The 26,198-nt window shown below is 41.6% G+C and overlaps 1 protein-coding gene across 2 annotated transcripts; it reads right to left on the bottom strand.

Annotated features, from left to right (window-relative positions):
- Window positions 1-7: 7 nt before the first annotated feature.
- Window positions 8-25,990, bottom strand: mfsd2b (MFSD2 lysolipid transporter B, sphingolipid). Of its 2 annotated transcripts, XM_028040112.1 has the most exons (15): window positions 25,822-25,989; window positions 24,541-24,890; window positions 16,898-17,032; window positions 16,641-16,765; window positions 11,154-11,277; window positions 8,701-8,779; window positions 8,443-8,624; window positions 6,326-6,416; window positions 4,997-5,118; window positions 4,462-4,545; window positions 4,204-4,287; window positions 3,941-4,050; window positions 2,372-2,515; window positions 1,539-1,715; window positions 8-358 (listed from the first exon to the last, which is right to left on the bottom strand). In XM_028040112.1, the coding sequence occupies exons 2-15, from the start codon at window positions 24,871-24,873 to the stop codon at window positions 322-324; spliced, it is 1,827 nt and encodes a 608-aa protein (XP_027895913.1). In that variant the 5' UTR covers window positions 24,874-24,890; window positions 25,822-25,989; the 3' UTR covers window positions 8-321. The 2 variants fall into 2 exon arrangements, with proteins under 2 accessions (XP_027895913.1, XP_027895912.1); XM_028040111.1 differs by having other exon boundaries at window positions 314-1,715; window positions 25,822-25,990.
- Window positions 25,991-26,198: the final 208 nt, after the last annotated feature.

Here is a 26,198-nt window from a genome sequence, read left to right as displayed (position 1 = left end):
AGATTTATTTGGTCCCATCCCGTCTCCACGGTGTTTATTCATCATCTGTCCTCAATCTTTCTGTAATTATGTATCATAAATAAATAACAGCGTAGAGTTAAACACAGCATATAATATACATTCATTTATATAAATCATTTATATGTTTATATATATATTCAAGGTGACTATACAGTATGTGTGGCAGTAAAACAAAAAATGTTTACATTAAAACTATTTCCATATTTGACAGTGTAATATACACCAAAGAGCAACATTCCAGCCTCATGACTGGAATCCGTGGCTTTGTGAATTCACTCCAACATCCTGCTCACACGTTACTTAAATCTTCGTAGGTTCGGAGTCAATGCTTTGCTTCCTGCGAGAGACATCAGTATCAGTGCAACATTCGTACCATAGGTAGAAAGTAAACATACAGAAGGTTTCCCAACGCCCCCCACCCCCCCCTTTTTTTTGTTTTCTTCATCAATCTACAAGACTTATTTGGCCACAGCTTACAACAAGATTTAGCTGTCCCTAATTAAAACTCCTAAAGTCAACTTAAGGCATGGGGATCTTTGTTTATGACACGTTTGGAGACAAGTCAGGATGCAGGGAAAGTCAAATGTAGGAAAACAGAGGAGAAATCCTTTCCACACCGCTCACAATCTCGGTTTCCATTCACACAAGACAATTCATTCGACCAGACGGGTATCTCCAGTGCAAAAATGTCAGTGCACTCATGCACCTCTTCTGAGCTAGCTAACAAGTGCCGCAATCTAACAAATGTATACATTTAGATTTGAAATTGTCTTCAGTAAGCCAAGGGTTTTTTTTTGTGACAGGAAGTGAGATATCTCACCTCTTTTGTTTTTTTTCCTTTGGAAGCAAAACAATTTTTTATGTTTTACTGACCTTTTACCAAATAGCATGTTGAAAACAATTTATACCCTATCAGTTGTTTGGCTTTGATGATTTAATGGCACATTTCTGTAACTTTTAATATATCCATATTTGTTCAATGTATTTATTACCCATTTGTTGGACTGTGGCACTTTTGACCCTTGATATTTGTCTGAGCTCTTCTAATTGGAGGAATTGGAAACGTCCCAAGCAATTGACGTCACCAAAAGACCTAGTGAAGAATCTGAAAACTTACAGAAGAAATATGGTTTTGACTTTTAACACAAAAAGATCCTGCGAGTTGCTTTGTTTAGTCACGGCAAAGCTTTGTGAGTAGGTTGATGAAGAAACAAAGGGAAAGCAGGAAGTTCAGAGCCCATGAACCTTAAATATTTAATCTAACTACATGTGTTCAAATGCTGTATCTTTAAGATAGCTGGAGTCCCCCTGAGTATTTACATTGGCGGATCACTTTGGTACTGCCACCACTTTACAGCAGCATTTTTCCTCCCCCTCTCACCAGTTTTTTTTTTTTTTTTTTTTTTTAACAGAAAGTCTTTCGCAACAAGTTTGCAACAGTTTGGAGGTTGAAAGGAAGGACAGAGTCGAAGGATTAGAGCTTTTCCCGCAGTTGTGCATTAATGATTTCTACACACCGTAGCTCCTCCAGCCAGAGTTTATTCCTGCGCCGTACGTCTTCGTTGATGGGATACAAAACCAGGATCATTAACCCCGTGACGATGAAGGCTATGGGTGCAGCGCCGATCAGGAGCTTGAGGGTGTACACCACAGGAGGGGGCTGCGAGCAGCCGCGGGTTTCGTACCCAGCAAACCTATGAAGATGTACAGGTTCTGTTTAGATGCGGGCCATATAGGAACAGATACAGAACCATGATGCTACAAAACTACCAATCCGATACCTCTAAGAAAACATAAATGGCGACTGACCCATGGTGTATTACACCAAAAATGTGCCACAACTTGATGACGTTGTGGCAACTTGATGCCACAACGAGTGGCAAAGAGTTTGGGCAACACTTTGCTACATTACAGTTTTAGCCTCTCTCAACCTCTTCCAAAGACAAAACACTCTAGATATACGCTAGAAGATCTCACAAAATGATTAGATCAAGGTAGAGATCTCTGGACGAAACTCAATGCTTTTTGGAAAAAACAAACATGGCATATTGACGCCCCCTAAAAAAAAAAAAACCTGCACTGAACTAAAGTATGTTTAATGTCTGATGACGATCAACAGAAATAATTACTTTTAGGCATTGGTGTCAAATGCAATTGTATAGGCTATTGGAAAGTTTGATATATTTCATTTTTACACACACTGCTTCTGCATACAAGCTTAGGTTTAGTCAAATCCATATTGAGATGTGATGTTTGGCATTCTTTAAGACTTAGAAAGGACCAGATTACGTTCCACTACACCTTGAAACATCAAATAACCGTGTTACGGGTGTACTTCTTGGAGACTCACTGCAGGCAGAGAGTGGACACTCCCAGGGTGATGCCAGCGGCCAACTTGACGAAGAAAACGTAGAACGAATAGAAGATGGCTTCATGGCCTTTAGAGGAGCTGTTGGTCAGTCTGAAATCATCCACCACATCTGGCAGCATGGACCTGGATTGAATGCACACAAAAATAAACACGAAGCTATGAAAAGAGTGTCTCGCGATGGACGTTGGGAGCTTCCCTTAAACGCCCAAAGTAACTCAAGCAGTTGGCAAAACTTTAAGCTAATGCGCTTACCTTATTTCCTCACAAAACCGCTAGAGATATTAGCAAATCATTACGTGATGCCAACTTTAGGGTCTCCGATATAACGGTGGGCTAAAATTACAGAGCTAATGACACGATCAGATGATGAGCAGTGGGCGGAATTGCTGGACCACAGGCAGAATAAACATTTGGCCCCTTCCAACGTAAACATGCCCCCCTCTTGGGAGGCTATAATTTGAGATAAAAGGAAGGGGAAAAGAGACGAGTGCTAAGCAGGGACAACCAAAGAAGCGTCTGGGAGGCAGATGTAAAGATACCTCCGGAGTTGTGTTGTGGGAGGCCTGTGACGGCACGAAAGATTTACATCAGACACCGCATCTCCTGTCTTTTTTTTTTTTCTTTTTTTTTCAACTGACGTCACTTTCGTGACATGAAGTGGGTAATTGGACGGAGCCCTGTGGGGCATCAAATCATCATTAACAAGATGCTGATGACTGTTTCAGCTAACATGGGCAGCTTTGTGGTGCTGATGGGCAGATAGGCGAAAATTTCTAATTAAATTAACATTTCTTTCATATGACTGCCATGCAGACATTAATACAAAAGTGCCTGCAGACACAAAGGACTCTTTGGTTATAAACCCAACTTCTTTAAAAGACTATTAGACTCTCAAACCATATCTTGCAGCTAGTGAGACGTCTTCTCTAAGAGTTCGCCCTTTGGAATGATGCTCAAAGTGAGGTAGAGACTGTTTTCCGCGACTTCTTGTCTGCTCTGTACCATTAGACTGAAACACTGCTAATTCATAGTTATGACATTGAAAGCAAGGCGATCGGTTTAGAAAACCGGAGAAAATTTTGTTTTCACACAATTAATTGGGACGCCTCTGAAATATGCTATGAGTCGAGCTAGAAACGAGTCATATCAAAACAGAAGGGAAGCGTGGTAACATTAGCCTAGCATTCCAGCTTACTGTTGCACATCAAAACAATGGGAACAATGTATAGCTGACTAACTGTATGTGTGAAGTTAGTTATACATTTGAAACCAGATATTTATAAATGAAACCATTTTTTTTCTTACTATCAGACTTTAAATCAGATGAAACGTCTATTTGCTAAATGTGAGAATAATAAGAAACAGTTTTTGATCAACTTTTGTTACGTCCTTCAAATTCAGAACTTTTTTTAATGGACTTTAGCGTGTCTAATCGGGGCACAAATGGTTTAAAGCGACTCATCGGCATCTTGGAGCAAAAGAACAAAACAAAAAAAAAACAACCGGGACACAGTAGTAATATGTGGGATGTGTTCCAAAAGGCCTCACCATGGCAGTAGCAGCGACGCAGCTATGCTGAGCCCAGAGGAGACAGCCACAATGTAAGCCACCACCAAGTTAGGGATGAACACCAGCATCATGGAGAAGGGCATGATCCACTAAAGAGACAAACAAGCACAAGTGTTTTCAGATGTTTACACGTGAGGTCAAGAAGATGTGTTTATGTGACTGCGGAAGCTGGATGTGGCACACCCGCAAGATGGCACAAACAAGCAAGTTCGACGTCGCAAAGCCGAAACCAGGATGCTTACCGTGATGCCACAAAAAGCTGCTGTCTTCTTCCCAAATCTCTTCAGGAACCACTGCCAGAACGGTATGCTGAACAGCGCAGAGACCTGCAGGGTGACGAGACGAAGCAGATGATGTGTGAAACACTTCAGAAATTTGATTCTAAATGAGACTCTGCATCGTCGGTAAGTTAGAATTGTGAACATAGGGCTTTCTTTTGTTTTGTGTTGTGCTGCAAGGTAGATCTTGTATGCGAATAGGAAGTAAATCTGGCGACTCACGAGGATCACCACCACGATGTTCTGGAAGTGCTCCCTCAGTCCGGCAGCGTAGGTGCAGAAGAGCACGAAGTTGCTCTGTGTCAGCTGCAGAATTGAGAGAGGGGACATTCAGATACTCAGATATGCGGCGCAGTCGATGGGGGCACTCGGCGTGCTGCAGCGAGTGCCAAACAAAGTGACTGGAGAAGCTGCTGACGGGGGGAGTTTTCTGCTGTGATTTATTCCCCCTGTGAGACTCACACGGATGACAGCTGACAAAAAAAAAGAAAGGAAAAAAAAAAAACAATCCAGAAAGCTTGGGAAGTCTCCTTTGTAATCTAAATTCTGTAAAGATGCCAGATGCGCCACACAACAAGCCCTGTCAGTATCGCCCAGAGGAGACCAGGAACTCAAAGCCACAAACATAACGGTAGGTGTTCTTTTACACAGATCAAACGAGACGGAGCGGCAGGAATGCTCCCACGCTGTCGGCGCTCATGACGGCTTCTGCTTAATGCGACGCTGCATCTGACGAATGTCTCGCCGAGACAATTACCTGAACTGCGACAGTGATGAGGAGGAATGCAGCTGTCAGGATGATGTACGGCCCGTGTCCCATCACTTTGAGGAAGCCCTGCACGAAGGGGATCTGCTCCTCCGTCTTCGGGCCGTAGGGATCTGAACGATGGGGGATAAATACACGCAGACCTATCAGATAACATGCAGTAAGGCAAAGGCGATAGATTTGCTCAGTGGGACTAGTGGAACTGCCCCTGCAATGCGGTGGCTAAGGTTTGTGTCTCTCCGAGCCATCATTTACAGCGTAATAACCATTTGGCTGCACTTCATAAATAATTTTAGCTCCAGTAAGGCTATTATTCTAAGGAAAGCAGTAAAATGCCTAAATCTAAATAAAAATTTGATTATCGAAAATGAGGCATAAAAAATATATTGTGGGGAATTTCAAAACATCTTTGTACACAAAGAAAATATTATTTTTATTTCCTCTTCCACATATGCTTCCATTCCAAGTTCCAAAAGTTGAATTAGCCCAGTGTTTTATGTATTGTATGGCTATCACAATTAATCGTGACGAATCGATTATCGAAATAATCGTCAACTAATTTTGTAACCGATTAATCGTTTACTGGAGTAGAAACACTCAAAAATATGGACATTTGATAAAAGAACAATCTATTCCACTAATTAAGCCAAAACTGTACAAAACTTACATGCATTTTGCAGATAAAATCTAAAAAATCTTTGTCTGTAAAAATGTTTTAGCTTCACTTGGTTCAAATTTTTTAAGAAAAAATCTCAAATTAAGCACATTTTGCTATCCAATTATTAATCGGTTAATCCAAAAATAATCAAGAGATTATTTTTCTGTATTGATTTTACTGTATTGACGTTAAATTAATACAGCGACTTTCACATGTTGATGTTATAAGTACTTTTTTAGTTGTAACTGTGTAACTTGCTACACATTATCACTTAAGGAATGCTACATTATTGCATGTTTGTCAATTAAAAGTTTATTTTATTTAAGAAATTGATTTCATGATCTCATTTGCATTTTTTATGGATTTTTTTTATATTGCATAAAAAAGGTTTAAATGAAAAACCTGCAAAATGTGCCAATTTTTTTGATCCAATTAACCGATTAATCGTCAGAATAATTGATTACTAAGGCAATCGTTAATTGCAGCCCTGATAGATTGTATTTTATTTTATTACAGTATTGCTCTATATGCTCTTTTTGTGGTGAAACTGTAAAGCATTCTTGTCAACACTCCTTTTCAAATGCTCTTTATAAATAAATGTAACACTGGCATGTGGAAGTGAAATCATTTATGAGGAATATTAATAATCTCGGTGATCTCACCTTCCCGCTCTTTGACTCCCAGGAACATCACCAGAGTGCACAGCAGGAACACTGCTCCTATCACACCCGCAGCAATCAAGTAGACCTCCTTCTGCAGAAATGGAACAAACACATTGCATGGCCTACATCTGTCTATTTCTTGTTCCCCCCCCCCACAGAAGTAGCACAAGCAAGTCTGTTTGGTTCTTCATAATTGATAGTTCTCTGATTAGCAATGAAATTCATTTACTGGAAACAAGAGAAACTCGTGCTCTTCGGTTCTTTGTTGTTAGTTCCAAGTGGCTGACTTATTGTCGGTGGTTTTCTGTGCAGGGTTTCGCTCTTGGTTTGATACGTCCAAACAGAGCCGACCCGAAGGAAACCAACCCCAAGCAGACCTGCGTCCAAAAATACAGACGTAACCGTTTCACCCCGACCGTGACAGGAACTGCTCTGCCTTAAACAACTTTGTGTTTGTTTGCTATTTTACCATGCGGCTCGGCCCGGTGGTTCTTCATTATTTACGCACATCAAACACTCCCTGTTTCCGAAAGCAGACGGAGTTTGCCCAGACTGTGTGCCACCCTCAGCAGCGACCACAAAGAGAGGGGGTGAGGGGGGTTGAATTTAGCGGCTGACTGCAGAGGGGGTAGGAGCGGTGAGTGGTATTGCACCAATAGGGTTCACCCAAAATCCACTGGAAAGGTCTCATTTGAAACCCAAATAGCTGCGGTGCAAATAAAATCCAACCCAGGATGTTTCATCCGCACAGAAACTCCCATGGCCGAGGCTGTACAGCAGCTTGTGTTTATTCGCAGATCTACAAACTGAAATATCGTTTATTACGTCTTGCTGTGCTGCCTTAAATGACAAGACAACAGACTTTCCGTATTTTGTCTCTACTTTCGCATATATTCGTGGGATTTCTAGTGATATACCAACACAAAGCAGAGCAGCGGAAGAGAAATAATATAAAAATGTTCTACAAGTAAAAATCTGAATTGTGAGGCATGCATTATTCATGACTCATTTGGAAGTCTGTAGGGTTACATTTCCACGAGCTTTGCAAGTGCAGAAAGTGAAACGTTTGGCCATCCTTCTTTCCAAAATCACTCCAACTCAGATTGCATAAAGTTTGCGTTTGAAAAGCAAGTTTCAAACCTTGCAAAATATTTTTAAAGTCTGGACTTTGACTGACCCAATCCAGAAATGTAATAATTTATTGACACAAAAAAAAGAAAAGAAAATCTTGGCTACAACTCAAGTAATTTCTGATTTGTTTGCCAGGTTTTATCTTAACTTTATTTTAATTTTCCAACGACTTTTACTCAAAAGGGCCACTGGAGTTTTTGTGGCCTCCAAAACTCCACAAACGTTTTGGAGGCCACAAATGCTTTCAAATGCAAAAGTTTGGACACCGCTGCCCTACATCTTCTCTCCAACTCTACATAAATGCATCATTTCCCTCCTTCCCTTACAAAAGCCTAAAAAAAAATAAATCAAATAATATTTTACTTCCATCTCCCAATTATTAGCTTTTGCTAATAATTAATAATCAGACAAAATTCCGATTGACTGTTATGTTTTACAAAATGTGAATAAGTGTCAGGGGTATGAACACTTTCTGACTTTATTGTTTTATCTGGGGTGTGTAGAAAGGATCTGTGTGAAACATAAATAAGTCTAATGACTTGCAGGCTGCCGAGACCCGGCAGTTCACTGGGGCTGCTTCTTGGAGCCTGATGTGAGGGAGGGACCCCCTTTTTGTGGTCGTAAACGGGGAGCAGGCCGGGGACGCCGGTTCAGATATCAAACGGAGCCGCCTCCCCTCAGTCCCGTGGGTTACACGGGATAAAATGTGAACATATTTCCAGTGTCAGAACTACCAGACAGTCAGTAAATATGGAGCCAATTTTAAACAATCTTTCTTTTCATTCAACTCTGTCTCTCTTTTTTTTAAACCCTTTTGGTGTTTTTGAAAGTAGCGCACACACACACACATGTCCGCGCACACACACGCACCACCACTACAGGTTCGAGCCAGAGCGCTGCGGTGACAGCCCTCGTTATTTTCAAACCGACTCTTTGCCCCATTTTTAGTTACACCTGAGCTCTCGGACTGGCAGAGAGACACTCACAGCTTGTGACAGGTACTCCTGGGAGGGCACCAGGCTCTTCACGATCTCTGCCCCACTGCTGTTTCCAAGGTAACCAGCAGACATGTTGTGAGGAGAGCAATGCTTCTGAGTGTGAGCGCTGGCCACGATCTGGCCCTGGACGGCAGCGCCCAAAAGGGTCCCCATCACCTCCACCGTCATTCCTGTCAAAACCCCAAAACAAAGACGACGTCATGCTTCGTCGCGGACGCGGCAGCATGAATAATAGAGGAAGCTTACGGTAAGCAGTGGCTGAGTCCCGTTCCTTCTGGTCTGTGCTTATGAACATGGTGAGGGCAGAGTAAGACACGTGGAAACACTGCAAGGACACAAAACGTTCAGTTAGGACTCAGGCTAAACAGAAATAATGGACTCTGTTACAGCAACAAAACAAATCTGAAATACTTTTCTATGATTGAGCAACTACAACTAACCAAAGGCAAAACAGGACAATGTGAGTGAAAGCTATGAAAATGACAACTTTTTGTTCTTATGCTTGTTGTACGCCCTACGTTTTAGATCCGTGAGTCTGAAAAGTGCATCGTTGAAAGAGGTCTAATGGATTACGTCTGCAGCTTTAACTAGCTGAAACTAAATTTAAATTTAGATAAAAAACAGTAACCGTTTCAAGCTTTTTTGAAGTATATTATGATGGACATTTTGCAAGTTATCAGTTGTTCAATACTGATGGCTGCCCGGTCTGACTCTCCACGGGGCTGCAACATGGGGAATCGCTCATCTCCACCGACCTTCCTCACAACGAGGGATCTTATTAAACTGATTACACAGCTTTTTGAAGAAAATGCATCAATTAAGCTAAATTGAATGACAATTGGAGAACCCTGAGGGGTTTTTTTCTCTGTAGCGTTGAAGAAAACATCAATAAACTGAAATGACCTGAATTAATTTAAATTAAACTAAAATGAGCTGATCCAAACTGAACTGCATGGCTTAGAACCAAGCTGAAATGCACTGGATCAGGTGAAATAATTAAAATGAAACTGAGCTGAACTAAACTGAGGGTTGCGGTGGACTGGTGATCTGTCCTGAACAGAACTGGTCTTAACCAAATTGAACTGAAATGAACAGAATTACATCATGCCAATTGGAAGTGAGCTAAATTGAATGAAGCCAATCTGAAATGAAGAGAACTGAACTGAATTGAGCCAAGGTGAATCAAATTGAGCTGCGCTAAACTAAACGAATTGAACTGAATCCGGTGCACGGCTTGAAAAATAAATAACTGTTCGTTTGGGTGCCGCCAACTTGTGAATAACAAGCTGCAACAAGTTAGGAATGCGAGTCTTTCATTGACTGAGAAATGTCATCCCTGCTTCCCCTTAAGATCAAGGCAACAAAGCGCTGCATAACGGTGATGGCGCTATTTACATGCACGGTTTGGGTGAAAACCCAAGCAAGAAAAGAGAACACATAGACTTAGGACCCTGAGGACAAGAGGTAGTTGTACCTCATGACTACCCCTGTGAAAAGGTTATCACTTCTACTTAACGAATGCAAAATATTTTCATGCTCAGTCCTGCTTTAAATAGCCACGTAAACAAAGTGGCTTCCGAATGACAGACCGGACTGCCTTTTTATCCGACATGTTTCGGAGAAAAACACAAACGCAGAAGTGTCTGCTGTATATTTATCAAAGGCAATCTCTGCATTTTCCACGGCGGGCCAAGTTCAGATTGGTTTCCCTTCTTCCTCACCACCTCTCCCAGAGAATAGCCCAGCGACCGTAGTCCAGCTTCACTTTGTAATTTACTCAAGGGCTCAGTCAGCATTGTGGCCAAATGAGCCTGCTCAGCCAACAACGAAAATAAATGCGTCCGCGAAAGCGTTTTCTTTTCTCTTTTTTTTGTCCTCAGTGTTTGTGGAGCATGTCATTTACGGGGCTTTTACTGGACGCAAACATTTATAGAATCAATCGGGTTTTGCTCTTTTTTTCTTTTTTTTTGCGACTTGGAAGTGAGAAGCGATTCATTTAGTGAAAACCCATTATTAGTTGATTGCGCACACAAACAAAGCGTAGCAGACTGGTCTCTGTTTACAGGCTGCGGCATTCTGAGTGATAGCAGCTGAACTTCACACAAACACACGGCCACAGACAATGAGGGGCGGCTAAAAGTGGCAACCGGCATTTACCGGGCAAGAGGTTCCTGGCAGGAATGACTGTATACTTATCAAGTAGTTAGAATTATATGCTGTAACAGCTGACCACAGTTTCTGCAGTGGTCTGAATGCTCTGTGGCATATGTTATACAGGTTACCCCAGAGCAGAGCAAAAATAATGGGGGAAATGGAGAAAATGAGCTCAAAGACATTAAAACATAAGTCAATTGGAAGGACTCTGTTTTCCCCTTAAGATAATGTATCTTAAGGGGAATCTTTCAAGGGGGTCTTTTTTTTTGGACCCCCTAATTAAACTCATCTCATAAATCAGTCTATCAGTCCAGGACATCAGGTAATCGCTATCATCTCCTCCTTCAGCGCAAATATTTACAATGTTTTCTGCAGTCCATTTCTGCAGTCCAGTTATGTAACCTGCCTGCCCAGACTGGGAGACGAGTCAGTCAGGGTTTTCATCTCCTGTTTCCTCTCGATATCTACGGCACGTCTGACTCGTGTGGAGCATCGCTCGGCAGTCTGAGAAATCCCCGAATATCCTGTTTCCAAAGAATACTCACATTGATGAGGGTTTGGTAGAGGCAGTAGAAGACCAAGTACCAGACGAACCTGCCGTTGATGAAGGGGGGAACGAACCAGAGGCAGAAGTACGACACCACCAGAAACGGAGTGCAACCCAGTATCCTGTGGGGGGAGGAAAAGAAAACGAGAATAGTGGATGAGATACATGAAGGGAAAGGGAAATTTGGTCCGTCCATTGTTCTTTGCTTATATGAGATTAAATCACAGTGATGACATCATCCAGGTGGGTAATTAAAACAAACCTTTCTTCAGCATGCAGAGGATCCCAAGGCATTCTCAGACCAGAAAGGATATGGTTCAGTAAGTAAGTTCTAAGTCTAGCCTATGCTCTTTTACTGGTCTGAAGTGCCTTGAAAACCTCCAAAGGTAGATACTCAGTAGCTTCATTGAGTGGACATAAACACAAAGCTATTGGTGGAGCAAAATCCAAAAGAAAAACCATACAGACACAGACATCCACTGATGTCTAAATGTAGTTTAAAGGAAGATTGTGTTGATGAAATGAGCTAACTAGGCCTTAATTTGAATGTCTTTAAGTCTATAGACTAACAAGCTCCAGTGCTGAATTACTTTTTCTGGTATAAATACAATCAGATTGTCCAACTTTACATAGTTATAACATTATGATCATGGACAACCAATGTTTTTTGGGGTTCTGATGAGAAGACAGACCAGTTATCTATAACATTTGCCTTTTTGCTCACCCCATCTTCTTCTCCTTCCTACTATCAATCACGAACAAGAGACAGAACGACTCTGCTTGATCAAAGGTGCCACTCTGATGTTCCTCAACCAAACAGCCACCTGTCCACAACCCTATACAAATTATAGTTCAGCAATAAATGCACAGAAATGAACTTCCCATGACAGTCCAAGCTGTCCCTTGAGGAGTGAAATTTTAGTGGGTTAACTTTAACTACACCAATTCTCTGTTGAGACCTTTCGGTTGATTGCTGAACAAAAAGAAGCCATTGGGAACACCACAAATGGGATCTGTGGCAACTGGGAGCATGTATACAAAGACCAGATAGTACATAAAGTAAACAAGGTACACTGTACTCTCACAGGACCATCCACAAAATAGCTAGGCCTTCTCCAGATCCTTTAAACATACGTGAACTAAACAGCCAAGTTCCCATGATTCCCCCTCCCTGAGCAATTCCGCAAGGGTAGAAGAAAACTTGGATCTAATTAAATTCAGGGCATCACCACCAGTCAGAGCAGAGGGGGAAAAAATGTGGTTTTGTCATTTTCACAACACTGTTTAACTGAAGCTTTCCTTTTTGCCCAATTACAGACTATCACTCTAAGTATGGCAGGAATCTGTCCTGGGAAACACAGAAAAGTAAAAGAAATTCCACCCTCTCGGGGAAGGACGAACACGCACACACACACACCCCTGCACCACACACACACACACACACGCACGACTGCACATATCCAGATGTAGCAATTACACACGCGGATCCATGAATATGTAGCGCGCACTTAGGCGAAAGCTGCATGAAGTGATTCCGCTGTGATGTGCTTTCCTCAGAACTTGGGGAGTGATACAGTAGGTGGGCCATGTATAATTCATAAGCGTACGACTGTCTGCATCGCTACGGTTAAAGCAAACGGCTGCGTGTTGCAAAGTAACGAGGAAAAAGCCGAATGATTGATGGTCATCGGAGACTGCCAACACAAGGCAGCACTTAAAATGCAGTTTGTCACGCAGTCTTGAACAGCAGACACGTATAAAGAGACACTTATGGAAACTAGACCTCAATCTGAGCTAGTAACTAGCAAAACGTATTAAAAGGAGGAATAGAGAGGCCAGTTACAGTCGTTTCTGGCATCATCCGGCGTGGCCGCCTCATTCTCCTCCTGATTGTTTGCGCAAACAACGGCGGTCGCCTGAGCTGGTGCTGCATTATTGACCGCTTGGCCGGTGGGAGCACTGAAAGAGCCACAGGAAGGTGGGGGGTGGGGGCGGGCGGCGGTGGATGGGACAGTTACAATGTTCCTGCTCAGGGAGAAAGAAAACAAAGTTGCACGCACGCTAACACTCGCATATTTTCTGAACACATTTTTCACGCACGAATGAAAGGTGACACCTGTCGCAGTAATTTGCACAGATTTAATTAAAGCTGTCCGGGCTGATGGGACGCTGACATGGATAATTCTCATCTTACTCACGTTTTCTGGCTGTTAATTACTGTAGATGTAGCGCAGTGGCACAGAACAGATTTGAATGAGGTGTTATGGGTCAGAATGGACTCTGTGGATTTTAGACTATTCAACTCATGAACCTCAGAAGTAAAAGGTGAAGAAAGTGCAATTCAACAACGGATGTATGCTTTTCTGATGACCATATTTTCATCCTCAAGTACAGCTTAACTCGACCAAGCTGTTAAACTCTAACTACATGTTAAATGCCATCTACAAAGTTTGGCAAAAATCCTGTGAATTGAATGCGATTAACCACCTTTTATGCTTCAATTTCACCAGCAGTCCCTGAGTTTTAAAATCCCCAAATCACTTCAGCTGTACCTCTCTGCCATAATAAAATAGGCAAGGAGATTTATAAAAGTAACAAATTGTGGCCCGATGCAAATAATTTCATAACAACTAAGAAACAAAGTAATTAAATCAGTCTAGAAAGGGTCATAAACTCATTTCTGCATCTTTGGGGCTTTCGTATATGCTAACCACAGTGGAGCCCTTATACACAACCATAAAACATATGACAGTGGTGAATCTTGCTGGATTGGCCAGCCGACCAAAATTACTCCAAGAGCACATTGACGACTCAGTCAAGAGCTCAGAAGAACCCAACTAAAGCAGTAAAGGTTCATGATTCAACAATAAGAAAGAGACTTGGCTAAAATGGCATCAACGTTAGAGTTAATATGAACACATCACAAGAAACGTGAACGTATTTTTGGCACAAATAGAACCCCATACATTCCTGGGGGAAAACCACTGCTGACCAAAAAAAATAAAAGATCCGTCTTCATGGTCCGCAAGACTTTTGGAAAAATATCCTGCGTAAAGATGAGACAAAAGATTATTTCTTTTGCAAGGTGCGTATTCTATTACAAATGACAAAACATAATCTAACATAGCTAACTCAAAATTTCAGGAAAAGAACATCTTTCCAACAGCGAAAAAGAAAGAATGTCAACACATCAGTTCATAAACTCAAGCTGAAGCCTTGGGTTATGCCGTGGGACAACGATGTGAAGTATATCAGCAAATCCGTACTGTTAGGACTTGTTAAAAAGAAAGATAAAAATAACTTAAAAAATGGTAAAGAATTAAGGTATTAGAGTCCAGAACTCTATCCGATTATGTTGCGGTTGCAGGGCCTTAAACAGTCTGTTTATGCTCACAAACTCCTGAGGTGTGGCTGAATTAAAAAAAAAAAAATCATTGGAATTTTGGCACATTCCAATGAGGAATGTGCCAAAATTCCTCTGCTGTTTTGTCAAAGTCTAATTGACTGTTGACAGAAACATTTGATGGCAGTTGTTGCTTTCTAGGGTGTCAAAACCAGTTTGTAAGTTTAGACATCAACTCCTTTTTCTCACAGGGTAATTTTGGAAAGCTTTCTTTTCCTTTAATATATGCAATCATCATTTAAAACTAGTTGAGGTGGCTTCACAGCTTATCTTCGTCTTTAAGTGCTTCTTTGTAAGCCATAAAAGGCAGATACCAAATAGTGTGACATGAATAGTTGACAAAGAGCTCTTCAAGCCAAATGAATGAGGAGGTGTGAAAGTTATTCTTCTGTACAAAGATAAGCATCGAAACGGTCCTGACAGGTTGAGTTGTCGGTCTAAAAGAGCCTTTTGTAAATGGCAATATGTCACTTCAACTGGTAACTTGTGCATATAGCAATACATATATAACATGACACTCTTTTTGCTACTTAACAGAATAAGCTTTAGTCAGTGCCTCTCTACTGCATACCTCTTCAACCAACCTTTCCTCTAACTGTCTTTCTCAAATGCAGATAATCTTGAAAAACGGCTCTAATGAGGTTTTTTTCTCTCCTTTTTTTTCCTGCTCTCATGGCAGTTTCTAACAGTCACAAATACTGAACATTGCCTTGCCCAGGGGGGGCCACACTGGGGCCAAAGACTTAAGAAGTCAGGACAAAGATACAAATCACTTAATTTCTGGCGGGTGGAAAGGTTCAGCTTCCTGCTGAATGGACAGACGGGACTTTCCGAACAGGATAAAAACTGAGGGGAGTGTCCTGCCCTGTCATTGCAAATGCTGTTCAGCTCGCGCTGAAAAGAAAGAAAAGAAAAAAAAAGCGCTCGTTTCACATAAACACACGGCCTCATCTACGCGTTCCCGTGGGTAATCAAAGCTGATTTACCAACAGCATCTGTCTGCAGCTGAGTGTGTCGGGCTAGGCAGCAGTGGATTTGGACTCCCTCCAGCGCTGGCAGTTTGTGTGCAATCTGCTGTTTTATAAAGGACGCCGCCTGCGTTGCGACAGGAAGAATCACGCTGTGGTGTGATTGAAAGAAATGTGATGCAGAAATGCTTAGCAGCTTACCGAAAACAAAAAAGAGAGAGAGAGAAAAGAAATGATTTTTAGTAGAGGGATTTGTGTGAATACTGATGTTAGCATGAAATAATCCACACTAATGTTGACATGCGTAACATTTTACTCAAAACCCTGACGCACGGAGCCACAACGTACTGCTGCGTCGCAATAAATATTAGAATATGATAGATTTATTCTGGTAATTACATTTAAAAATTATACAAAATTTAGATTTTTGTTAATAAGTGCACTATATAATACCGTTGCCTTCCTAAAACAATGGTGTAAGTAATTTTTTTGTCATTACATGACTTAAGCAAAGAAAAAAAAAATACTTTTGGCAAAGAAAATATGACTTTGACCACTATTTTAGGAATGCGACGACATTGTAAATATCGTTTTAAACACATTCAAGGGTATCATATGCACTTCTTGTCCCGAATTACTGAACTTCTTAATGAAACTCCAGTTCAGTGACTCACACATGTACAGGTCACACACATTGGTGATGAACTTCTTAGTCTAATGTTTCCTAGCATCAAAGGGTAAAAGAGCCGCCCACACCCTTTAAGTAAACCGTCTGCACCGCTAATCAGAGGGAGCGTCAAGAACAACAATCCACCAAGTCTGTTTATCTTCCACAATCCTCAGGTGTGAGTTTTAAGCCCCTCAGAAGTGAATCACATGGCTCCAATTTTTTTTTTTTTTTTTTGCGCAAACATCAGCCTCATGCAGCAACTATAATTATATGCGAGAGCGAGGGAGCAAAACTAAACATCTTTCATAATTCATCGACACGCTGGCGTTCTTTGCACAGGCTCGGCTGTGTGGAAACAGCAGCATGTTAGCACAGGGGAACTCAGGAACGTCTTGACCAAATAATTAAGCTTGAACATCAATAAACACTCTGACATATACTAACCAGGGCATGAGTCTGCCAATCTTGGTCCAGCTGCTCTTCGTGATGAGGAACCCGATGACCGGGTCAGTCACGGCACCCCACACTCTGCCTATGAACAGCACCAAGGAGGCCTGGAAGGGGTTGATCTGCGGTGGATGAAAAGAATGTGATCAGAAGCCAAACTCGTGTTTTTGTTGTCGCAACTGTTGAAGAATGGAATCTGCAGACACACCCTCTCCAAAGATTTCAGTGCACGTTTTATGGATCAAAGAGTTTACCTGAGCGACATCCAGCAGGTAGATTTGCAGGAAGAAGGCTGAAGCGCTGGAAGTCACCTCCTTGGGAGCGCCGCCGATCGCAAAGCATAATTTGCTGCATATGGTCAACTTCTGGTTCAGGTTTGTCTGCAAAGACTGGAGGGTGGAAAGGAAGATGTGGCTGTATTACTGTGCAAAAATAAATGTTACAAATAATGACACCATAGCTCACTATTAGGAATTTCAGATTGTGAACCTAATCTGTATGTCTACCAGTATAGAGCACAAATATTTATCTAATGTCGTTTTAGTGGCTTTTAGATGTAGATCACCTTAGTGAAAATTTATTTTCAACCTGAACTAAAACAAGTACAAATTCAACCACTAAAATGCTTCATGACAAAGCTTACTTTAACAAATCATAAGAAGAATATCAGAATTGCTGAGGTGTAAGAAAATTAGACATATTTTTCAAAATTTTCTACCAAAAACAATCTGAAAAGTGTGACATGCACTTGTAATCATCTAACTCTGGGAGAATATTTTGTCAAGCCTCCTTTTGTTAAAAGAACTCTGACAAACGATCCTGTCCTTCCTAAAAGAAAAGAGCTTCCCCACAGCATGATGCTGCCCCCACCATGTTTTACTGCAAGGCCAATGTGGTCATTGACGTGTAAAGTTTTCTGCCTTTGCATGTAACACCTAAACATTTTAAATAAAACATGTTTCAGTTTTCATTCCCTTCACAGTTTTTTGTCGCTTTGTCTTTTTCTGTCACTAAAACCTCAATAAAACACAATATGTTTCTGAAATGTGGCAAAACGGACAAAAAATTAAGCCCTACTGATAGTTTTCCAAGTTGTTGTGAGCACAGTTGATACAGTAGTAGCATATGACTGTGAACATTTACATTACACATTCATATGTAGGTATTTTTGAAACTAAAACAAACACAAAAAGCTGATTGTGTAATGTTTTTATATAGAGTCCAAGGTTTCCCCCAGAAAACTTGCTAAGCCTGGTGGTTGGCGTTAGGGCAGTCAGTCATCCAGGAGCCTGTCGTGTTTTTGAATTAAAAAAATGTTTAAAGTTGACAGAAAATTTGAAATATCACTTGATAATTATGTGTTATTGAAAGATTGTAAGAGTAATACACGAACACCACCTTTAAAGTCTTAAAAAATGCAAACATTTTAAAAAGACTTAAATAAATAGGCAATGCTTAACCTGGTGGAGGCACAAGTAAAGCCTAGTGGGCTGCCAGTCTTATAATGCACTGGGGGAAACCCTGGGGTTCTTACAAAGAAGCTCCAAAAATACAATTTCATCCTCAGTGACACCTGATCTTTACAGTAATTTATGTGTACTTCACATTAGGGGTGGGCGATATGGGTTTAAAGTTTTATCACGATATTTTGTGGTACTTTGTGATAAATGATCAAAGTCACACAGTATAATCCCTTTCAGATTTACTGATATTTATCAATCCTTTTATTGAACAAACAGTGGGGGAAAAAAATAGCAAAATTAACAATCCCAACAAAATGGACAGTTTCAGGGGGGTTTAAACATCGCTAATTGGCCCTTATCGTGACATTGATAAATCGAAATTCTTATCCAGACAGGAAACTTATCACGATAAATGATAAACAACATGATAAATGCTATTTCTTTTGTCTTTTACAAAGACGCGGCTTTATATCCCTCTAAATGGTTTACTCTTGCAGATAGGACAGAGCCTCATTCATAAATTTCCATGTGTGTGTTTGTGGACTGGAATAGACCCCTGCTGGCTGTTAGCATTGTGGTCGAGGGGTTGCAGACGTCGGTTGTTATAGAGGAGCCGGAGAATCCCGCTAAAACCAATCCATGCCTGTGCTTCCTTTCCAGTGCCCTGCTAAAACCATTAAACATTTCACTGTCGGGGTGTGTGTGTGCATGTGTGTTTGGGCATTTGTCTACCGAGGGGAAAGCTTTCATCTCCAGACTTGAATAAGCTGAGACATCACAGTGTGGGCGCGCGCAGCATTTGCTACTGTCTCGGCGGCCACATATCAGCCTCTCTCCGTATATATAACCTCTGTGTGTGTCGCACGCGAAGTAGCTTCAGTCCACATCCAGTGGCAAGGCTTGGCTGACAGCTACTCTGCCCAGAGTCAAATGAAAGACGGAAATCACCAAAGCGACCACAGCCACGACCCGCGCACTGTTATTATCCAGCTCAGGCTTTTCTCTTCCTCCTCCGTTCAGCCCCCATCAAAAACGCGCAGGGGCTGGAGGAACGACAATTACCAGGAGGGAGGTGTGTAATTATTCAATCAAAAGACAAGCGGGTCAGAGGTAAGTAAAGGCTGCGCGGTGGTTCCGACTTCAAAACTCTCTGTTCTTCCACTCTCACTGCAATTATCCTTAATTGGAAAGAGGGGGGAAAGAAAGAAAGAAAAAAAATCAAAGTCTCGGGCGTCTGGAGAGTGAGAGCTTAACTGATGATGTGCAAAAATACTCTCCCGTCATGTCTCTAAACACTTCTCTCTTTTTTCCTTCATTTTCCCACCGAAGTCTTACACTGCGTGTCTCATTACTGAGTTCTCATCATCAAAGAGCACAAACAGGAAATCCTCTCTCTGCTGTTGTCTTGATGGAGCGCATACAGTTGAGTTATGCTGATATGGAGAGACAAGGGGAGCATCAGCAGGAGTTCACACAGGGGGCCTAATCTCTGCACTGCAAAAACACAAAACCCTACCAAGTATTTTTGGTCTGGTTTCTAGTGCAACTATCTTAGTGAATAACTCCTTTATATTGATGGGGTAAAAAAGTACTAGTTTCACTGGCAGATTATTTCAGTCAACAAGACATTTTCCCCCATGTTATAAGTGAAATAATCTGCCAGTGAACCTAGCATGTTTTTAACAGTATGAGGGAATTTTTCACTTAAAACAAGCTAATATATCTTGATGAAAAGTTACTTGTAAGTTGGTTTTGTCTTATTTCAAGCATACTGAGATATTTATAAGAAAAACTAGACCAAAAATGCTCGGTGAGACTTTGTGTTTTTGCAGTGGGAGGTGGATTAACCCTCAGGCTGCGCAGGGAGACTCTCTTAATGATGACTGATGAATAAAGAAAGGATGATGAGGGGGGGGGGATTATTTAACCAATCATGTCTCATGGACTTTTTGTTAAGGATTTCAAATTATAAGGGTCACACCACCGCATATCTCATTTAGAAGAGTCGAGAAGCTTCAGGCTTTCTCGCGTTTCTAGGGTGGTTATGTTTACAACTGATGAAAGTTATGAGAAGCCCTAATAACACTGCTCAAGGTAATTTCTTTGTGTCTCCGTTGTTGGGACTAATTGGAACAGAAAGTTATTCACCTGGAATTTGCAGTGGTACTTTCCCAAGCACTCGCTTGTGCTTATTGTGTTTCACAAGAAAAGTCTTCGACAATGCAGACGGGCTTCATATTTGGGCGGTGAAAGGACGCGGTGTGCAGCCAAGAGCCCTATTGCTGTTCTGATAACAGAAGCTGCAGAGATTAAACGCTCTGTTGACAGCACAGCTATTATCCCGTCACGTTTGCGAAGGAGTGAGGAACGTGGAAGAGAAATGTGAAATGCGGTGGTGGCAGCATCATGCTGTGGGAACGCTTTGCTTGAGCAGGAACAGGGGAGCTGGTCCGAGTTGTGAAGTCAGTCTTCAAACCTGATCCACTTTCAGGTGCTTCCGTGTGGCATAACTGTTTAAATGCAGAAAGGTTTTGAGGAAAACTAAAGATAATCAGATTAAAATTTAAGCTCAGGTTTCTTTTTTTTATATATCTCTGATATTTATTTGCATAAAGTAAAATCTATTTATTTATTTATTTCAAACATGATAGTAGTATAAAATCATGCCCAAGAACAAGAAGTGCAAAAGACACATATTTGTTTGTACCACAGTAATCTTAACATGCTTGAAAGGAAGAAGTAAGAAACTTACGAACTCCTACCCCATAAACTCCTACAATATTTTCAGATGGACCCTCATTAATAAATAGAATCAAAACTAAAAACAAACAGGCTAATTCATTTTCCATTTTATCTGGATTCACATATGCCCAAGTATATACATCCATACATCCAAACCCACACACTCATATGCATTAGCCTAAATTTACATATACACATTAATGCTATCTCTCACCAATATTTCTATATCTTGTGAAAATGACGTCCTAATATTTCCTTTTAAATTATATTAAATTTTGACTTTAACTCCTCATATAACTTGTTCCATAACTTTGCCCCATGAATTGAAATACAAAAGCTCTTTCTTGTTGTTTGGAAACTACAAATCCTTAAGTTATGTCCCCCTTCTCTTTCATAAAACATGCTCTGTATGAGCTCAGGTAGCAGCTTATTAGATGCCTTAAACATAATTTGAACAATTGCAAATTCCACCAGCTCTTCAAATTTAAAATTTCTAGATTTTAAGAATAACGGGTTTGTGTGCTCACAATAACCAACATTATGGATGATTCTAATGGCTCGTTTCTGTAGGATACTTAGTAGATGTAAAGAGCTTTTGTAATCATTCCCCACACTTCTGAACAATGACTTAATAGCAACGCCCCACCCAGATATTTCCTATTTTGTACACCTCAGTTCTCAAGATTAGTCAATTATTGCTTTTGGAAGCTAAATATAGTCTAGAAAAAGACCAGATACCAACCGAACGTTTACTTTTCTGTCTAAGATAACATGAAAATGAGCCCAGTCCGATGATTTAAACAAATACTCCTAATGGGTGATACATGGAACCCAAATCAATATTTATTATTCACTGATTTTTGCGGTCTATTTTTAAAGCAAATGTGAGGGTCAGTTCATTTTATCGTGGCAAATACGAACTCGTCGTTGAATTTGCAGTGAAATAAGCCTAACAACGTTAGATAAAACCAAGAACACACACACACATATAACGTTCGCATTCACAGAGTTCTCTTGACCTTTGGGAAAATGACTTTTACTGTGACTCATTTTCAAAGCATTTGCTCAAAGGTGACAAACTCCATGGAGCTCTGAGGAATGGATAGACAGAAGTTTGTCAGAGTTGCCAAACTGGTTATCTTGTGTGAGGTAATGGTTGTTTCACTGAAACCTCTGCGCTGTTGTAGAAACGTGGGAGATGAGTGTCTTTGGCGGAATTGCTGTATGACACCATGTAGTGCACTAGGACATAAAAGGACATAACCTCCTTTATGCGCTTGCCTGCAGGCGTGGGTCGGTATGAGATTCTCACGGTAAAATGACACTCTGTCACCACAAGCATTTAAAACAACAGAAGTGTGAATTGATCTTATTGTTTCCATTTTAAAGTGGAATGTAACAATCGTTTTTTTGACTACTGTTAAAATTGTTATTATAAAATGTCATTGTTATTGCTACTGTAGCCATCCCAATGCTATCTTTAACATTCCTGTTTTAGTACATTTTATTATTTTTCACACACGTTTGCTGAAATATGACATAAACAACCTCTAAAACATCTAGTAGCTTTCTAAAAATCTGTTTATTTCACTTTGGGAGTATAAAAAAAAGGATTTATGTTGGTTATTCAACCCATGTATGTATTCATACCTGGGTTATGAATACATAACCCCACTAATTTAATAATAGTGACTATCGACAATATTTCCAAACAAGTAATCGCGTAAAAAGTGTAGGGGCTTTTTTTCAGCTAAGTTTCAGAAAATTAGACTCTCTGGAATGTTTCTAAGAATCTCCTTAAAAGGAGCTTTGATTTCAACATCTGACTGACAGCAACAGGTAGGGGGGGGGGCGCTACTCTTGGAACATAAAAAGAAAGAGAACACAAGGGCACACTTTTTAGAATCTTGTCAAAAGGGCTCTTCTTTCAGCCAGCTGATCCGCAGTGTGCAGCAACAGACGGCAGGAGGACAGCGCTGCTTTACTCTCTGCTCCGGACAAAAAAAAAAGAGAAAATTGGACGCCTTCTTTAGCATCCCAGTAGATGAATTTCCACAGATGCTATGATGAGATGGCTTTTCGGCTGTATCAAAGCTTGCATATTTCGCCAAAATGCAATGGAAACACTAACGCGAGTCATGTGATCAGCCGGATGTTACGGCTGGCAGAAAAGACAACTAAGACGACAGGAAGTGGTAGCCATAGGAGGAGGATGGCGCAGCATGTTTTTTAATGACCTATTGTGTGAACAAGCGCATGCATGTGGGATTTTAAATGCGTTTCTGATTTAATGCAAATAAGCAATTTTCGACTTTAGCGGAACATCAACAAGTTTTTTCCGTTTCCAATGGAAATGCAGCCAGTGAAAGAGGTTGTCACGGCTTTAAATCCTCCTCTAGCCAGCTAACCGGCTAACTGAGAAGCTTCAAGTGAGAGAGGGTTGGTGCTGCGTGATATGAACTTAGAATTTTACCGCGACATTTTGTGTTGTTATTGTGATAACAGTAAAAATGATTGAAAAGCTAATTCTGATTCATTTTTCAGACAAATGCTGCGACTGCATGGCACAGCATTCACAGAGCCACAAACACAAACATTGTTCTTGAGAAAACATTTGAAAGAAGGACAGTATATACTTTAAAAAGTCTGATTCATACCACTAATCAGCACAAAGTGACTGTATTTAATCGTATTTTTGAACTTGCTGGTATTTATGGATGCTCTTATGGAACAAAAAGCAGAAAAGAACAGCAAAAATAACCCTTCTGATAATGCTCTATGTTTAATTTTTCATTTAACTTAATTAAATAAAATTTATCCAGACAATGATGAATCGAAATTCTTGCTAAGAAATTTTTCATGATAAATGATAAGCGATGTGATAAACGCTCACCTCTAGTCAGCGCCGCGTCACTCTACGACCTCTATGCAGCCGGAGAAAATCTTACACCCCAGCGTGTTTCTTTTGCACATTAAGAGAAGCCTTCTGTCAGTCAGCTAACCAGCAACGTACAGCAAGAGAAAAACCTGAACACTCCAAAAACTGGAAAATTTGGACGACTCTGAAAGCATCGTTCCTTTGAAACCTTGATACCTGTAACCAGCCCATTTCTACAATTTCCCTCGTAAAATAGTACGAATCACAAAATGTCAGAATGATTTTTCAGATGATTTGTTGTTCCTCGGAAAAGCCGAACAAATCGTGCAACTGAAAAACACGACAAAGCCCCAGAGAGAAGCCCACCCACTCCATCACTGTGACTGAGTTGTCAGTTTCTGTCTCCTCCACTGCCTTGTTTCCTGGTGATCAACTGATACAGCCAAGACCGTTACAAAGACAAGCAATCCTCCAGCAGGTCTTCTGGCAAATTGGAACAGATTTTCTCAATTGAATAGAATCAGCTGGGAGCCATTGACTTCTCTATCTGGGGGATTACAGTCCAAAGGAAAACAATAAAGCTGATTAATCACACAGAGATAAGCAGCCACGGGCATCACGTGTTTTACTCTCCGTCTAATCAAGTCAGTCACAGGCGAACCCCGGCAGATCACATCCAGATGTTCAAAGAAGGGTAACAGCTTCTGAATTACAGTGACGACGTGAGGGGAGATCAGTTGAAGGAAAGGGCACAACAAGAAAGATAAAAAATAAAAATGACATGCAAAAAAAACCCCCCCAAAAAAAACCTTACCTGCTGAGGAGCTTTGGGAACCAAGGGTTCGCTGGCCTTGGTCATCTTCTCCGCAGAGCCCTGCACTCCCCTCTCCGCTTTGGTCATGGCCGTGAGACTGCGTGTGAGGCGACAGCTGTACCTCGGCTGCTGCGCGCGCGGGGGAGTGATGAAGTGATGAGTGCGAGCGTGGCTCCTGGTGTGATCCAGAGTGGCCTGCCACTGGGAGGTGCGTGTCAGGGGCTGGAACTGGAGGTGGCCGTGGCTCCGCGCATGCGAGTGAGCGACGGCTCCGGAGGCAGGCGGCTCCTCCTGCCCCTCTTTGACGGCCCTGCTGAGGAATTCTGCCGCCATTCACATTGCTGTGTGTTCTGGGAGGGAGCCGGGGAGGGGAAGGGCAAAGCAGGAGACACATGAAAGAGCTCACCTGATTTTCTCACACACACACACACATGCACACACACACGCACGCACAGGTATGCAGTAAAACAGCACCGATTGCAGGCATGTACCCACACATTTAGGCGCAGCGGAAAAAGCTGTTTGGGCGTTTGGAACGAGTGCAGGCGAGCGTTTCGGTGCAGATGCGGTATGTTAAGACAAACAAACAAAAAATATCACTTTCAGGATATGAGGAAACAATGGCTGTGACATAAACCCATTGTGTCAACAACAAAAAAAAACTGTGTTTTTTAAAAATATATATATAACTTATCAGAACCAATAAAAACTGCACAAAGGCGTTTTTTGGGGGGGTTTTCCATTGGAGATAAGGCTCCCCAACCAGGGTGATATCTTCATTGGAGGCGGCCAAAAAAAGAGAAAAATCTTAAAATAAAATAATCTTTACTGCATTTCTGTTGAAAAATAAGTGTTTAATAAACCATGAGGAGTTTTAAAAAAATAACCTGTAATGAATGTACAATAGTTTTATCTCTCTTTTTAGACTCAATCTAAGGTAGTCCTCATGCCAAAACATAAATAGTGATTATTTGTGTTTTGGCCTTTAGACTTTTCCCCCCCTTAAGTTATTGTGCTGCCCTCCCTCCCCCCGACGACATAGCACCCTGCATGAAGAACCATATGGCCCATAGAGAATCCTAAATGTAAATAGACAACAAATGCACGTGCCTTTCATTTGCCCTAATGATATGCCTGCAGAGCATCCATGAGCTGAAATCCGACAATGTCCCATGCAGGAAGATGCTAATCTCCACCTTTTCCGCTACAACTGAGTGCCTCCATCCGCTGTGCAGCTGATGACAACGCCGAAGGATGCGGGAAGCAGCAGCGTCATCTTACCTCGAGGCGATAAGGAAAAGCAGCGGCCGCAGCCGTCGTCACGTCTTTGCCGGCTGGCGTCTGGTCCGCGCGCCCGTCTGAGGCTCAGTTCCGACGGGCGGGATGAGAAGGAGACTGCGGAGGATGCAGACGCTCCGTGCCGCTCTTAATCTTGCCTCCTTCCAGCAGCCGACAGTTAGTGACGGAGCTGCGCCCCACGGCGGCCGAGGTGGCGCATGACACGTGCCTGCGCGCGCGCGCGCGCGCGTGTGTGTGTGTGTGCGTGCGTGCGTGCGTGCGTGCGTGCGCCCGCGGCTGAGGAGATTATAGGATGATTAAACTCCGGTGGCAGTTTCTGTTGTAGTGGATCATCATCATCAACAACCATCGACTTGGTT

This window comes from Xiphophorus couchianus, chromosome 15 (genome assembly GCF_001444195.1).
Source record: "Xiphophorus couchianus chromosome 15, X_couchianus-1.0, whole genome shotgun sequence".
Taxonomy (NCBI): domain Eukaryota; kingdom Metazoa; phylum Chordata; class Actinopteri; order Cyprinodontiformes; family Poeciliidae; genus Xiphophorus; species Xiphophorus couchianus.
Note: the sequence above shows the minus strand (reverse complement) of the source record. Positions and strands in the feature narration are given on the sequence as shown.

Coding starts and splice junctions, on each gene's coding strand:
- mfsd2b (XM_028040111.1), bottom strand. CDS start 24,873: ATGGCGGCAGAATTCCTCAGCAGGGCCGTCAAAGAGGGGCAGGAGGAG. Junction 11,278..16,640: donor ATTGGCAGACTCATGCCCTG/GTTAGTATATGT, acceptor CTCCCCCCACAG/GATACTGGGTTGCACTCCGT. Junction 6,417..8,442: donor AGGAGTACCTGTCACAAGCT/GTGAGTGTCTCT, acceptor CCATTTCTGCAG/AAGGAGGTCTACTTGATTGC.